Here is a 16,079-nt window from a genome sequence, read left to right as displayed (position 1 = left end):
GACTCAGGACGTGGCCAGCTGCTTCAGCTGGTTCATAAACTACTGTCAAATTAACCCCGTTTCACCAAAGCAGTAGTTACCATCACATTACTCATTAAAGGTAGTACCAGCTGTTAGTTTACCCTGTCTCAGCCCCCAGTGACGTAATAACAGGATGCTCCCACATCTTCACAAAAATCTTTCTTTTTTTTTTTAAAATAACTTTATTCCAGTAGATGGCTATAGGGAGATCACAACAGTTTCATCTCCTTGTTCATGTGGATTATTTTCTTTGCAGTGCATTGTCTCAGATGGCCAGGAGTGTGATTTTCGAAGGATTTTTATGGGATATTCAAATATTTTTGCCCTAGGTACTGAAGAAATACTGTTTTGGGAACTGAGTTTCTGGCAACATGGCCCCTCAGCTTTGCACAGATGACTCCCCAGCACACCATTTCCTCTATCCTGTTCCAAAACATCCTCTTTTGTCTCCATTGCACGAGCCAGCATGTAACTAACCTTCCTCTGATGAGCGAGAGCCTCCTCTTTGTCATTTACCTGCATATTTATTTAAAAGAGAAAGAAAAAAAACTGGTTTATGAACTAAGATCAAGGAGGTCTATGTAAATCAACAGTAACACATTGCTCCCCTAAGGGCCCACAATGAATAGTTTGACAAAATACTGACCAAATCTATTAGTATCTTCAGGATTTCATGAGGATTGTCTAGCTGTTCAACTTTCCGACAGTCCCCATCTGAGGAAAGCAGGCCAGATAATTTTCGCCCTAGACTGTTCTTGTTCCCTTGTAACTTGACATGTCCTAAGGAAAACAGAAGTATAAGAACTGCGGAATTGCTTAGGAGGAGAAAAACTATCCTGGAATAGAATGGGCATACATAAAACTTCAGTCTCTCTTAAAACGGCAATTATGACTACAGCCTTTCCCACTGTACAAAATGTTGGCAGATTACTTGCATGTGGCACTATTTTTACCATCACTTAAAGGCTAATTAAGACCTTTCAGAGTAAGTATGTTTTGGCAAATTGAAAATAAATGTTTCTTTTGCTATGTGTGGGAATCACATTTTGACACTCTAGTTAATAATTTGTATTTATTTGTTTTCAAAGAGTAGGTTGGCTGGAAAAGAGTACTGATATAAGCTGTTTTTAAAAATGCTGAGATTTCCAAAAACATTAAAGTACATTAAAATTATTAAATGTATGTATTGGGATATAGAGATTGGAAACAATGATGATATAGGGAAAACAGATATTCAAGATGTATGCCATTTTAGTACTAGATCCTGAGGGCACTCAAGGAATCTAGCAAACACACCGAACTTCTAAGTCTGGAACCTCCAGGTTGATGGATAATGTATCTAGAAGTGGCTTTTCTAAATTCTGCTATAGTTCTGACCGTGACACAAGCATTTAAATACTCATCTTTATCCTGTTTCTCAAAGACGATAAGGATAATAAGCATTCATTCTCTTTACAGATGACCATATGAAGTGCAAGACGAGTAGTAAATACTGAGGGAGATACACATACAGAATGAAAATCTATTTTATTTAGTACTTCAGTGAAAGGTGAGTGTATGTATTTTGCATTTCTCATCATCCCCTAAGTCTTATACAGAGATCACTTCAAAAACCTATACACCTTACACTGTTGGCAGCATCTAAAATGGCCAGGTTAAACTTGCCAGATTTTAGAGGTTTTCTGTGCTGTTTTCATAATAAACCTCTTTAAATATTCAGAATAGTGTTGTCATCCTGGACAACAGTTTATTATTCAAGCTAATAGGTAACAAGTAAGTAACAAAAAAGGAGCTGTATTAGAGGCCTGGACAGGTAGATTTACTGAATTACAGTAGTAATTACATATTTCACTTGTACACAGACACCCTGTACTGCAAAATTTCATGTAGAAATTCTTCAGCTACATGACACACTACTTAAGGTATCTACAGTCTTTTATTCTTGGCTCTTCAGAAGCCTAAGTCAGACATTAAATCACAACCATGAATTTAATACGATAAGAAAGTCTTCCTGTGTCACTTGTCAGCTAACTTCTTTCCCACTCAGCCATTACAGATGTATATCATGCCCAGTTACCATCATCTTTCAGGCGTCTCCAGTTTATAAATTTTGTTTCCTTCTTAATCTTTATCACTTCTGCAAGCCTCAGGGCTTGGTCCTTCCTCTGCATTAATTGCTGCTCAAATGCAATTCTGAAGGCATCTGCCATTATATAAGCTTCATCTTTACTCTTCTTCAGATTTTCAATCTGTTTTTAATTCAGATAAAATTCATATTAAGCAATTTGGAAGCAAATTTAAAATGCAAATCAAGAGAAAAAAAAAACATTAGTATAGACAACTTATAAATAAACAACCAGGGAAGTAGTAGAAACTGAACAAAGTAGTTTCTTGTTACATTAAGAAATACTTACCCTTCCTCTTTTATGCACACACACACACACACACACCATCACCTATCTACAGAGAGAAGCTGCCTGCACTGATTATTTATGTGTGCAGATGCAGAATAGCTTGAGGAAGGTATATGATGGTTAGGCCAGGAGCAAACAGAGCAAAAGAATGGTATCTACGTCAGGGATGATAACTTTGGTACAAAAGGGATGCAACATACTTATTTTCAAAATCACTACGTCAGATGGAATTTCTGCAGTGGGACCACAAAGGTGATACCCACATCTAGAGAGTCGAATACAAATTAGAATAAAAATCATAAAACTACAGAATTTCACTGAATTAAAAACCTTAAGAGCTTGAAAACCAAGTTATTAAGTGTAACGTAAATATAAAGTCTTTAGCAAGATCAGCTTCCTAACATAGGCTGCCAAGTGCTGATGTCAACGTTAGGGAGGAGTGGAACTCACTGCCAGGAAGGAAGGCAAAGGGTCAGGGGTAGTCCACACCCACACTGTGCATACATTTAAAATGGTTTTTTTTTTCCTTTTTTTTTCACATTAGACAAATATGAGTAGAAGAAAAAACAGTATTTCTTTTCCTAGTAAAGGTGATGGAAATAATAATTACACTTTTCTATCAGCAAGAGTACTGCAAAGAAACATTACATAATTTCTGAGAAGCCTTCTTGTTTTAAGACACATTAGTTTGTGTAAGCTGCAATGACTATTTCTGACTATATTAAGTTTTGAGCACATGCACCCCTCTGCTTGCTCATGTCTATGCCAAGCAGCATTACCTCTTGCTTGAGATGAAGAAGTTGCTTTCGAGTTACAGCTGCCATTTTAGCACAAGGACAAGGTTGCCCTCCAGAAGTATTGCAGGTGCAGGCTCCAAGAATTGCCAGCTTAAAATCCAAAACAAACCACCAGTTAAATAAGTATCTACCTGCATACACAATGTAATCCCAGAGGTGCCATAAGTCTAGCATAAAAGCATCCTGAAACTACAGATGGAGTGTTGAGTTTCAAAGGAAGCAAGCTACAAGAGATTTAAGTATGATTTCTTTTGACTCAGAACCACATATGTGAAACACATTTCTGCAAGGCAACCAACCTAAAGGCAAAAATTGTTGTTATCACAGTATCACAGTATCACCAAGGTTGGAAGAGACCTCACAGATCATCAAGTCCAACCCTTTACCACAGTGCCCAAGGCTAGACCATGGCACCAAGTGCCACATCCAACGTTGCCTTGAACTGCCCCAGGGACGATGACTCCACCACCTCCCCAGGCAGCCCATTCCAGTGCCCAATGACTCTCTCAGTGAAGAACTTTCTCCTCACCTCGAGCCGAAACTTCCCCTGGCGCAGCCTGAGGCTGTGTCCTCTTGTTCTGGAGCTGGCCACCTGAGAGAAGAGAGCAACCTCCTCCTGGCCACAACCACCCTTCAGGTAGTTGTAGACAGCAATAAGGTCACCCCTGAGCCTCCTCTTCTCCAGGCTAAACAATCCCAGCTCCCTAAGCCTCTCCTCGTAGGGCTTGTGCTCAAGGCCTCTCACCAGCCTCGTCGCCCTTCTCTGGACACCCTCAAGCATCTCAGTGTCCTTCCTAAACTGGGGGGCCCAGAACTGAACGCAGTACTCGAGGTGTGGTCTGACCAGTGCAGAGTACAGGGGCAGAATGACCTCCCTGCTCCTGCTGACCACACCATTCCTGATGCAGGCCAGGATGCCACTGGCTCTCTTGGCCACCTGGGCACACTGCTGGCTCATGTTCAGGCGGGTATCAATCAGTACCCCCAGATCCCTCTCTGTCTGGCTGCTCTCCAGCCACTCCGACCCCAGCCTGTATCTCTGCATGGGGTTGTTGTGGCCAAAGTGCAGCACCCTGCACTTTGAGCTATTGAACCCCATCCCATTGGCCTCTGCCCATCTGTCCAGGCGGTCAAGGTCCCGCTGCAGAGCCCTTCTGCCCTCCAGCTCAGTCACATCTGCCCCCAGCTTAGTGTCATCTGCAAACTTGCTGATGACTGACTCGATGCCCTCATCCAGATCATCTATGAAGATGTTAAAGAGGATGGGGCCCAGCACTGATCCCTGAGGGACACCACTAGTGACTGGCCGGCTGTTCTGTATGCTACTTGCTGCACAACTCATTACTTTATTTTTTTAAGTCAACACAGCATAGCAGCAGGCATAGAAGTTAAGAATTAACATATTAGGCAGCAAAAAAATAGCACTCTGGCTCATCAAAGGTAGCCTGACACTCCTCTGTTTACTCTTTCTTTGCAAGATAGGAATCACGACACATCACAAATTAGGAAACTGATTAGCAGGCATGCAAGTGCATACTGTCATTAGCTAAAAATGGGTCCTAAGAAACAATTAATCAGTAAGAAAAAGTTATCCATGCATTTTTTATATAAACATAGCTTTGAACCAACCATTTTAAAAAACATGTCAGTCATACTTACTTCAAGACTTGTAAAATCTGTAATGTCACTTTTATTCAAGGACATGTTTTCCTGAATAATCTTCTGCTGCTTCGCATCTAGCATTGCAAGGAATTCCAAGCACTGCTGATTCAGGACTATGTTATAAAACAATGAAAGTGATTACAAAGTCTGCTGCTCTGGTTTCTTCATTTCAGAGTTTAACTACACTCAAATGAAGCAGTTCTATAGTTTAAGCATCATTTTGGGAATATGAAGAGACTATGTAGATGTAGAAACTCAGATCCCAGTTGTTTTTCCTTCTGTGTTTTCCCAGAAGTGATGACTCACTTACAAAGATACCACATATTACTCTGCCTCAATACTATCTGCTCCTCTCTTTGTATACTTTAAAGCAAAGCAGATGCTCTTTCAGAACATCACGACATTGGGAAAATAATAATCTATGTCAGCTTTTTTTACACTTTCTGGGAACAAAAACAATAAAGGAAAGGAGGCTTGAGCCATCTGATCAAGCTAGGTGCCTGTACAATTTGCAGTTGGAAAAGTTCCACTGTAAACCCATGAAGTTGAATACTTCTAGGTTTTTGCTATGGGTATATTTATATGGGTATGTTAATGATAGAACCATAGAATGGCTTAGATTGGAGGGGGACCTTAAACATCATGTAGTTCCAGGACCCCTGCCATAAGCATGGATACCTTCTATTAGATCAGATTGGTCAAGACCAATTCAACCTGACTTTGCACATTTCCAGGCTTGGAGCCTCCAATGCTTCTCTGGCAACTTGTTCCAGTGCCTCACCATTCACATCATCAAGAATTTCCTCCTAATGTCTACTATAAGTATAGTTTCCTCCAGTTTAAAGTCATTACCCCTAATCCAGTCACTTACACGCCTCTGTGAAAAGTCCTTCTCCAGCTATCCTGTAGGCCCCTTCAGGTACTAAAAAGGCTGCTATAAGATCTCCCAAAGCTTTTTCTTCTTCAGGTTGAACATCCCTGATTCTCTTGGCCTCTCTTCATAGCAGAGGTTCCAGCCCTCTGATCATCTCTGTGGACCTCCTCTAGACCTGCTATAACAGTTCCATGTCTTTCTTGTATTGGGGACCTCCAGAGCTAGACACAGTACTCCAGGTGGGGTGTCACAAGTGTGGAGTAGAGGAGGAGAATCATCTCCCTCAGCCTGCTGCCCACACTTCTTTTGATGCAGCATAGGACACAGATGGCCTTCTGGGCTGTGAGCACACATGGCTTCCCTTCCCTCCAGCTTGGTGGCACCAGCAAACTTGCTGAAGGTGCCTCAGTCCCACTGTCCATATTGCCACCAAGCTGTTCTTAAACATCACCAGTCCCAGTGCCAAACCCTGGGGAACACCACTCAGTGCTTGTTTTCACTTAGACATCGAGTCATTGACCATCACTCCCTGAAGATTAGACAGCCAATGCCTTATCCATTGAGTGGTCCACTCATCAAATTCATCTTTCTGATTTGGAGTTCAGGATGCTGTAGGGACACAGTGTCAAACATTTTGCACAAGGCCAGGTAGATGACATAATTTGCTTTGTCCTTCTGCGTTATTACCCCATCAAGAAAGCCACCAAATTTGTCAGTCGTGAGTTGGCCTTGGGTGAAGCCATGGTGGCTGCCACCAGTCACTCTGTCACTTCTAACATGCCTCAGTGGAGAGTCCAGAAGGATCTGCTCCATGCCCTTGCTGGGCACACAGGTGAGACTGACTGGCCTGTAGCTCTCTATATCTTCCTTTTTGAAAGATGTGAATTACCCTTTTTACAGTCGGTGGGAATTCCACCAGTCTGTGTCTTTAATTCAGACTGCCACTGGAACATTCAGTGGCTACTCTAGCTACAGTTACTCCTTCCAGGACACAGCTGGGAGCACAGACTGGTTGTGTTCCTCCACAACCATTAAGATAACTTAAGTATACTACTTTCACACCCGATCTACTCTTAAAGCTACACATACTTGAGTTTCCTTGTTGTTCAGTGTGTTGGTTTTTTTAGTTCAATTGACAACACGAGAAAACAAACACAACTTGTCTGTTCAAAGGGCTTCTGCATATCCACTAACATCAGTTGCCAGTAACAAGAAACTTATGCCCACAGAAAACCTCCTTCATAGCTAAATTCTGAATAATTCCTGAGAAACCGTATATGAAGAGGTACAGCTGTTGGTGGCTTACTTGCATTTTCAGCTTGAAGAGTTTTAACTTCTTCTGTTCTCAGTTTCAGTGCTTCCTTAAGAGCTGAATTTTCACAATATATCCTGCAGAAGTCACAAAAAGTTTGTATTAACTTTAAAACAAACCAAAACAATATTTAAATGGACAGTCAAAAGATTCAGTCTCAAAATACTGTACCTAATGTTTCTGCATATTAAAGCTGCAACAGCTGAAGGGATTGAAGAAAACAAAAATAAAAACTGAAAAGAAAATGGATTATTTTTCTTGATGAAGTTATTACCTATGAAGCATTATACAAACAATATTCTCACCTGTAACATCTGTAATGGAAAAAAAGTAAAATTTGTTCATAGCAATACTTGTACCAGTAATATGTAGTATAATGTTCGGTCCAAAACTGCTAGCAAGAGGCCAATAAAGCAAATTGAAAATTACTCCTAACTAACTCCAAAGAAAGTTCTGTGTGTAGGCTTGGTCTCACTGGCACTGAACCAAGGCTAAGAAAACAAGCTACACCAGGCTGGCTACTGCAGAGTCACTTCTCATTATCAAAGCTGCAGGTGGCTCTGCAGGGAGCGAAACCAGGAACATCAACACTCAAAGAGTGGTTTCTCTGCAGCCCAGATAGCCTGCACTTTTCAAACAGGCTCACCTTGTTCATGAAACCACACCCTTGTACAACTTACATGTGTCCAAGTATGCTCAAGAGAATGTTAGAAAAAATAATTTAAAAAACATTAAAAATTGATTGTAAGTGGACAGTGCCAAAAACTGAAGAGTTTAACAAGAGGTCAGTTTAAGTACCATGTTACCATCATAAACTGAAAAGCATTTGTAATTATGACCTTCTGGAAAGCTAGAAATCTCTTCCTTCCTTCAGAAAACAAAATTATTATTGGATATGTGACAACATGTCTTTAGTTTGAATTTTAGAAAGAAATCTTTGTGTAATCTTAATGCTTGCTGCCAAGAACAGCTCTACTTTCAAGTCTTCAACCTGGGAATACACAATGCACACTTACAGTACATCTTTTCCTTGAAGTATTTAACTATTCCCTTCTTGAATTGAATAAACTGGGAATCTAAAGTCCTAAATGTTAAAGAAATACAATTTATTTGGTGCATCTCCTCAGTTGTCAGTAAATGCAGAATAATGTAAACTCGTGGTTTTGTGGCGGTACTAGCCTGAATTATTTAACTTGATTAAACAAAAAGAAATAATTAGTCTTCTCATCCTGCTGTCTTAGATATCAGAAAAACTTTTGGCAAAGAAGGCTGAGCTCCTGCCTTGCGGTTTCTGAAGCCACATCTCTAGCTTTCAACAGTTAACTCTAGTTTTGTTGCTCTAAACTAGCCAGCTACATTTTCATCTCCTAAGCTAGGAAAGCCAGAGCATCTTTCAAGAAGTATCTCTCAGTAAGAGAAATTAAACTAATTGATGAACGAGACAATATGCTTTTTACAAATTGTAAGCATTTGGCTTACTCCTTCATTCAGAGTTTGAAAATCTTAAATAAAAATATCTTCTGAAATAATGATATAACTGATGGGTAGAATTCAGAAATCACATTTCTGCATTTAAGTAAGTGAGCCTACTGGTCATATTTTTCCAGGTCTGTTGCTGCAGCATTAATTTAGTGCCTCTGGCATTTCTGCTTGCCTAACCACACCTGCTGTCCATCCAGAGTAACTCTTAATTAAACAGAGAACCAGTTGATCAGCTTCTCAAAAGCATTCCATATTACCTGTACATATGATTATATATACACAATGCAAGAAAACAAAGCAATGATTAGCCAGCAAATGATATTTCCACATGCACAGACACACCATTATTTTATAAGCCTCATTTACATTTAGAACATAGAATCATAAATCAACCAGGTTGGAAGAGACCTCCAAGATCATCCAGTCCAACCTAGCACCCAGCCTTAGCCAGTCAACTAGACCATGGCACTAAGTGCCTCATCCAGGCTTTTCTTGAACACCTCCAGGGATGGTGCCTCCACCACCTCCCTGGGCAGCCCATTCCAATAGTAAATCACTCTCCTGTGAAGAACTTCCTCCTAACATCCAGCCTATACCTCCCCCAGCACAACTTGAGACTCTGTCCTCTTGTTCTGTTGCTGGTTGTCTGGGAGAAGAGACCAACTCCCACCTGGCTGCAACCTCCCTTCATGTAGTTGTAAAAAGTAATGAGATCCCCCTGAGCCTCCTCTTCTCCAGGCTAAACAACTCCAGCTCCCTCAGCCTCTCCTCATAAGCTTTGTGTTCCAGGCCACTCACCAGCATGTTCCAGTATCTCAACATCCCTCTTGAATTGAGGAGCCCAGAACTGGACACAATACTCAAGGTGTGGCCTGACCAATGCTGAGTATAACCTCTCTTGTTCTGCTGGCCACACTGTTCCTGATACAGGCCAGGATGCCATTGGCTCTCCTGGCCACTTGGGCACACTGCTGGCTCACGTTCAGCCTACTATCTACCAGTACCCCCGGTCTCTTTATGCCTGGCTGCTCTCCAGCCACTCTGTGCCCAGCCTGTAGCACTGCTTGGGGTTGTAGCATGTATACAACCCTGCACTTGGCCTTGTTCAATCTCATCTCACTGGCCTCTGCTCACTCATCCAGCCTGAAGTAAGCAAGGACATTCTACCTCCACCTGGCTAACAGAATAATATAACAGGATGAAAATGAAAACAGTCTAGCAAAGCTTGCCTGTATACACATTGAAGAATTGTGGCTTGATAATTTAAGTAGTTTTAATTGAAATTTACTAATGTGACTATCATGGAAATGAAATAGATCTCCCTTACTTTGGAAGGACATTAGGAATACATTAAAACCCCCAAAAACCTGATATAGCAAACTGGGAACACAATAAACAGGACATATGGTATTTGATGCAATTAAAAACCAAAACAAAACAAATCCCTAAACAAACAAAAACCCACAACCAGAGACAGACAGCAAAACTCAAATACCTGTCATATTTTTCTGTCCATGCATCTTCTATATTTTTAAATCTATCCTGGTCAAATTCAATTTCCCATTGCAAAAAACTTATTTCCTGTGGAAACAAAACAAACCATTTTATTACAAGCCTCCCATGGAAAGGAAGAAAAGGAACTGCTGGAGCTGTTTGGCACCAGCAGTGATCTAGGTGGCCAACAATGATGACAACTTATGACACTGTCAAAAGTACATTTGGTGCCAGGCACCAAGAAATTTCTGTGTCAGTGATCAGTGGATTCCAGACCATGCTGCATGAACTAATGCTTGTAGTGGCTTACAATAAAAGCAAACCCACGCTGTCTCATTTCCCTGTCCCCTCACTGTTCTCTGGAAAGAACACATCAGGGGAGAAGCAAACATAAAACTCAGTTTAACAAAGTAGCTCAATGCCACCTGCACTTCATCACAGTGAAAATCTGGCACTCATTTCTTAGATGTGTTGGGAAGTTCCATCTAATAACTAAGAAACAGCACAATTCATAATGACTGCTTGAGAAACTGAAAACAAAAAAACTACTGAAAGTACAGAAAGAACTCCAGTAACTTCCAGGTATTATTTGTACACACTATAGCATCAAAATATCCAGATCGAAAGAGTGATACATGAACAATTTCCCTTCCTACTAAAAAGGACTAAGAATACTTTCAAAAAAACCTGGAAGTAAGGGCAGAGTTGTACTGATTTAAACAGAATCATTTTAATTAAACAGAATTGTGTAGGTTGGAAAAGACCTTTAAAGGGTTATCAAACTACTGGTTTTATCAGCATCAGTCTGCTGTTTTATTCCACAGGTGTCAAAGAAATATACACCCTTACCTTTTCTAAAGTTCTTTTTTCTTCCTCAGTTTTTTGAAGCATTGCTTTTGTATGGCTAGTGGCTTTATTAAATACTGTCTGAAAGAAAATTAAATAAAAGAGCACAACTCTGTCAAATACTGTAATTCAGTTTAATTAATTTTCAGTTTTGCATCAAGAGAAGTTTACATTCTTAGTTAACAGCAGTGTGGAATTACAAACACTACAACTTGTTCATAAGTCCCAGGGGATTCTAATTTCAAGTCAGTGAAATAGCTACATTGCATAGCAAAGAGGTGTTTCAATCTCAAATACTTCTGCATAGAAAGAATGAGCATAATTTAAAATGAGATCATATTTTCTTTGAGACTTGGCCACAAAACGAGCTCTTCAAAAACTTGCTTACACATATTTATTCTTTGATTCAAGTGTGGCTTGCTACAAATGTCTAAGTGTAGAAACTGCAGAACTATAGCGACATTATGTGAGTAAGGTGAAAAACAGGAACTGATTTCAACATAATTAATTTTAATAAAGAACAAAAACATTACAGTCCCTGAAAAAAAGACTGACATACCATTTAATGCATACTGTCCCCTAAGACAACAAACGGGGTACTGAACTGAAAATTGCAGCAGAATTTCAAGCACTGGCAAAGTCTGCAATTTAAAGGACCTAAAAGAAGGCCTTATTCTTTAAGTTAAACAGATAAATACTCAAAGTTGTGAGAAATTGATGCCACAGTGAGGATTTCTTATAAAAACACTGTAGTTCCATAAAAAAAAAAAAAAGAAGTATATCATAGACCCCAAATTTCTACACACATCCAGACCCAATGCTTTGAACTACAAGCTCTGGGAAGAACTTCAGATTTGGAAGGTTTTGATGAGGAGTGGAAGGAAGATTTCTTCTGTTTTCCTTTTTTTTCTACTAAGTATATTTAAATAATTTCTGAACAACTCCTACCATGCTCTGCAGAATTCTTAAGGCTTCATCTTTTCCTTCCAGCTGTCTTTGTGATGCTTCAAGTTCAACTTTCAAAATTTCAACTTCCTGAAGCACAACAGAATAGGTACACTGAGTAAAAGCCAATGTAATCTTGTTAAACCTCAACTGTAACAGCAATGTAAATTTGTCCTCTTAAAAAAAAAATCAACTTCTATGCTTCCTACTTCGTATGACTTCTTTCCTGATTAATAAGTTTCCTGACATGAAGAAATGTTAACAGTCCATGCTAGCACAAAATCCTTAAAGGAGAATACATTTAAGTATTATTCATTTTGTTCACTTCCAGTGTACTTAGAAAATAAACTACTGCTATTCTGCCTCATATGTCATAGAATCATAGAATCAACCAGGTTACAAGAGACCTCCAAGATCATCCAGTCCAACCTATCACCCATGGTCAACTAGACCATGGCACTAAGTGCCTCATCCAGTCTTTTCTTGAACACTTCCAGGGATGGTGACTCCACCACCTCCCTGGGCAGCCCATTCCAATGGCAAATCATTCTCTGTGAAGAACTTCCTCCTAACATCCAGCCTATACCAGCACAGCTTGGTCTGGAGCTTCAAAATAAGTAGCTAAAACAACACAGAGATTTCTTATATGTGCAGTGGTAAATATTACAACTATATACTGAAATATAAATGCTATATTAGTATCATGTACTACAAGTACACTATACAATATAGCCATATAGTGCAAATATCATGTAAGGGATGTTAGAGCACAACCACTACTTTTCCAGAACAAAACCAATAAGCCAAATGACAACAAACCAAAGACATGCCAATTATGTCTTTCTGTAACATTTTGCCCCTCAGGAGAAAGCAGTCTTGCCAACAGTTAAAAGAAAGCATATTGCTTCAGATACTTATTTTTTCCTAACTCCTGTGAAGTCACTCAGTTGTTCACTTGTGGTCATACAGATGTTTTTTTACCATGGTTCTTCTACTACTATTACTTCAGCAACTGACATTGAAATTGTATCTGCAAGCAGTGGCAATTTGTCTAAAGGAAAATGATAAAGGTTCCCTGACATTTTAACTTGCTGTGTACTGAAGGTTCTTCATTCTACAACTGCTTGAAAATGACCAACCATGGGCTATCTTGAGGTTAAAGTGCAGATAATATTTTAACAGCTGAAATCGTCTTGCTCTTCCCGCCTGCAATGATGCCACACATTAACATATTTAACCACAATAAAATAAAAATGTAGGAATTTACTAGCTTTCAAAAAAAAAAAAAAAAAAAGGCACTACAACTTAAAAAATAAAAGCCTGTTAGAAAAGGAGTACAATCCAGAGTACAAACCTCACCTCACACTGATTTCATGGCATAAAATTTAACGAGGCTTCCCATTCCTATTCTAATTTCAGGAACCTGAATCCATCCAAGGCTTTGGACCTGCTATGATCATTAGCTACACTGACACTGTACTCTGCTACATTAAAACGAAATGTCAATTTCAAAAGCAACACATTTGTCACAGTTACTCACCTCTAGAGCTTCTTGAAGTTGCTGCTTCAGTTCTTCTTTTGATAGTTCAGTATTAGACTCTGTAGGATTGACAGGAGATACTAAATGATGAGAAACTCTAAATTAATTAAAAAAAGAAAATGTGAAAATTTGCTTTATCCTGAGAACAGGTAACATGTGGGATATGAATTTTCATCTTTGCAGGCCTTTTTCTCCTGGAGCTTATAAAAAAGATTTAAGAATACACAAATAGTAACCTCAAATGCATTATTTTGCATTTAAAAAAATGAAATGGGAAAAAAAAAAGATCAGTTGTAAAGAGACCTAAAATAAGGACAATTATTTCAGAATGTCCTTTAACACCCTTCCGCCCCCAAAACTGCAATCTTGATCAAAAAAGAAAAAATTAGATTATTTTCCAATTTTATTTTCTCAACAACAAAACAGCAGTAGCTAGCACTATTCAGAAGTATCCTACAAGATCCAGTACTCCTCTAAACCAGCAGTTACTACTGCCACTGGTTTTCTTACACTGCGCATCACAGAGGCATGCTGAGATATAGCCTTCTCATAAATTAAAGTCACATGGACTTCTGTCATGCTTTCATGGGTATTGTTGTATTAAAGACCTAGATCTAAGAAAACATACAGAAACCAGCAGAAGGATGGTGAAAACAGGTTGCTTTTCATAACATCTTTGCACTGAAGATTCTGAAATCAATAAATACGTGTCTTAGCTTACTGCTTGTGGGGGACTTGTTCTAAAGGAGAGAAATAAAAGAAGTTATTCAGAAACACCCAAGTCAAGATAATAGAAGTGGTTAAATATGGAAGGAAAGGCAGCTAAATCATAAAAGAACAGCACTGCCTGCATTTGATTTTATTCATAGTAGTGTTGTTTTCACCAAATAAAATGAATGCCAGTATTGGGACATGAAATGAACAGGTTCTAAAAATAAGTTAACCTCAACAAAATGCCAATTCACAATTTTCAGCTAAATAGCAAACAGGGTTTTGAAAATGTAGCCATAAGCATTAGGTCCAATCTCTATGAAGACACACTTAAGCCATGAATCCATGCAATTCCACTCAATTTCATCTGTATTTGGAGAGAAACAATACTATCCTTCACCAAAGAATAGTCTTCCTATAACTGCCACTTTCAAATGCAAAACTAAACTTTACAAATGATTATTTAATGCTGGGAAGGGCTATAGCCTCATTCACTGAAAGGCAACTCTGCTGTTCATGTTTGGGAAGGAGGTCTAGGAGCAGAGACTCCTCTGCTGCCTTCATAGCAACGACTATCTCCTTTTGCAATGCTGACAGAAGATTTATAGTCTGCACCTGCTACTCTGGGAGGCTATTCTGAGACCCAGAAGATGTGCAACATAAGTGAACATCTGGAAATCCTCCACATTCTGGTAAAAGTGTATTAGCAAATGATTTGGGTTACAGCTAATGGCGCCTTGCAAAGCTACTAACTGCTTGGTCTTGCTAGCACTGATTTTTCTCATAGTGAATAATCAGCTTCTGAATTATTCTTACCGCAGCTATTCTGTCTCATGGAACCAGCAATTGGCTTTTTGGATGTTCCATCGTAAAAACTGTTCCGTTTGGAACCAGGAAGAGCTGCAGCATCACTCTCTTCCACTCTCTTTATTGGCAAGAGAGAAGTGCAAACCTTCGCAGAGTCCTTCCTCGATCTAAACGAACGTGTGCTCTGTAAATCTTCCCCTCCGTAAACACCCCCAGGTCTTCTCCCAAGTCCGTTTCCCAAGTCTCCACGTGTCATGTCATCCTCCTCTGCTTCCTCCATCTTCTCCACCTTTTTTTCTTTTCCTTTTGTTCGTTCCCCCGGTCGAGGGCACGTCACTTACTGGCAGTATCAACAGACTCTCCTGCAAAACACGTATTTGACCTAGAAAAGCAGGAAAGCGCTCCATCGTTACACCAGCAAAACAACAATACAGCGAAAAACACGAAGGTGTCGGTGCACGACCGCTTCCACCTCACCTTCGGACTGCCAGAAAACATCGCCCCCGCCGCTCGCTACAGCATTAGCCCAGTGAAGCGTCCGCCCTTGCCCGGGCCCAGCCGCCCCCGCTCTCTGTCTCCGGCCCGCTCCCGGTCCCGGCGCCCCCGGCTCACCTGCCCTGCCGACCCTGGCGCTGCCGGTCCCGCCCCGGGGCGGGCTGCATTTTCCGGAAAGCGAGACGACCGCACCCCGGGAGGCTGTGCGGAGCGCAAAGACCGAGCGCCAAGAGGATGTTTGCTTGCTTCTTCTTAGATGCCAAGAAGGCCAACAGCATCCTGGCCTGTTACCAGGAACAGTGCGGCCAGCAGGAGAAATGATCCTGCACTTGTACTCGGAACTGGTGAGGGCACACCTCGAATACTTGATACAGTTTATGCGCCTCGCTGCAGGAAAGACGTTGAGGTGAAGGGCCGTGTCCAGATTACAGAAAAAAAAAGCTGGTGAACGGTCTAGAGAAGGGCTGAGGGAACCGGGATTGTTTAGTCTGGAGGAGGCTGAGGGGAGACGTTAGTGATTTCTACTACTGACAGCAGATTGTAACTAGGTGCACGTTGGTTTCTCCTCCAAGTAACCAGTGATAAGATGAGGAGATCCCAAGTTGGACCTGGGGAGGTTAGCATAATGGGTATTAGAAGAAATGTGCTCATTGAAAGGGTTGTCAAACACTGGAAAAGA

General features: G+C 40.4%; 1 protein-coding gene across 4 annotated transcripts; it reads right to left on the bottom strand.

Moving 5' to 3' along the window:
- Positions 1–179: 179 nt before the first annotated feature.
- CCDC125 (coiled-coil domain containing 125) lies at positions 180–15,666 on the bottom strand. 4 transcript variants are annotated; one of them, XM_064140366.1, is made up of 12 exons: positions 15,518–15,666; positions 14,915–15,287; positions 13,388–13,446; positions 11,851–11,937; positions 10,906–10,983; positions 10,058–10,143; positions 7,075–7,157; positions 4,892–5,007; positions 3,215–3,322; positions 2,099–2,270; positions 668–801; positions 180–537 (listed from the first exon to the last, which is right to left on the bottom strand). In XM_064140366.1, the coding sequence occupies exons 2-12, from the start codon at positions 15,183–15,185 to the stop codon at positions 220–222; spliced, it is 1,512 nt and encodes a 503-aa protein (XP_063996436.1). In that variant the 5' UTR covers positions 15,186–15,287; positions 15,518–15,666; the 3' UTR covers positions 180–219. The 4 variants fall into 4 exon arrangements, with proteins under 4 accessions (XP_063996436.1, XP_063996438.1, XP_063996437.1 ...); XM_064140368.1 differs by having other exon boundaries at positions 14,915–15,267; XM_064140367.1 differs by lacking the exon at positions 15,518–15,666 and adding an exon at positions 15,383–15,505.
- Between the last annotated feature and the right edge of the window lie 413 nt (positions 15,667–16,079).

The sequence above is a fragment of the Pogoniulus pusillus genome, chromosome Z (assembly GCF_015220805.1).
Source record: "Pogoniulus pusillus isolate bPogPus1 chromosome Z, bPogPus1.pri, whole genome shotgun sequence".
NCBI lineage: Eukaryota > Metazoa > Chordata > Aves > Piciformes > Lybiidae > Pogoniulus > Pogoniulus pusillus.
This window is presented reverse-complemented; position numbering and strand designations above follow the sequence as displayed.

Coding starts and splice junctions, on each gene's coding strand:
- CCDC125 (XM_064140366.1), bottom strand. CDS start 15,185: ATGGAGGAAGCAGAGGAGGATGACATGACACGTGGAGACTTGGGAAAC. Junction 7,158..10,057: donor TGGACAGAAAAATATGACAG/GTATTTGAGTTT, acceptor TGACTTCTGCAG/GATATATTGTGAAAATTCAG. Junction 2,271..3,214: donor TTCTTCATCTCAAGCAAGAG/GTAATGCTGCTT, acceptor AATTAAAAACAG/ATTGAAAATCTGAAGAAGAG.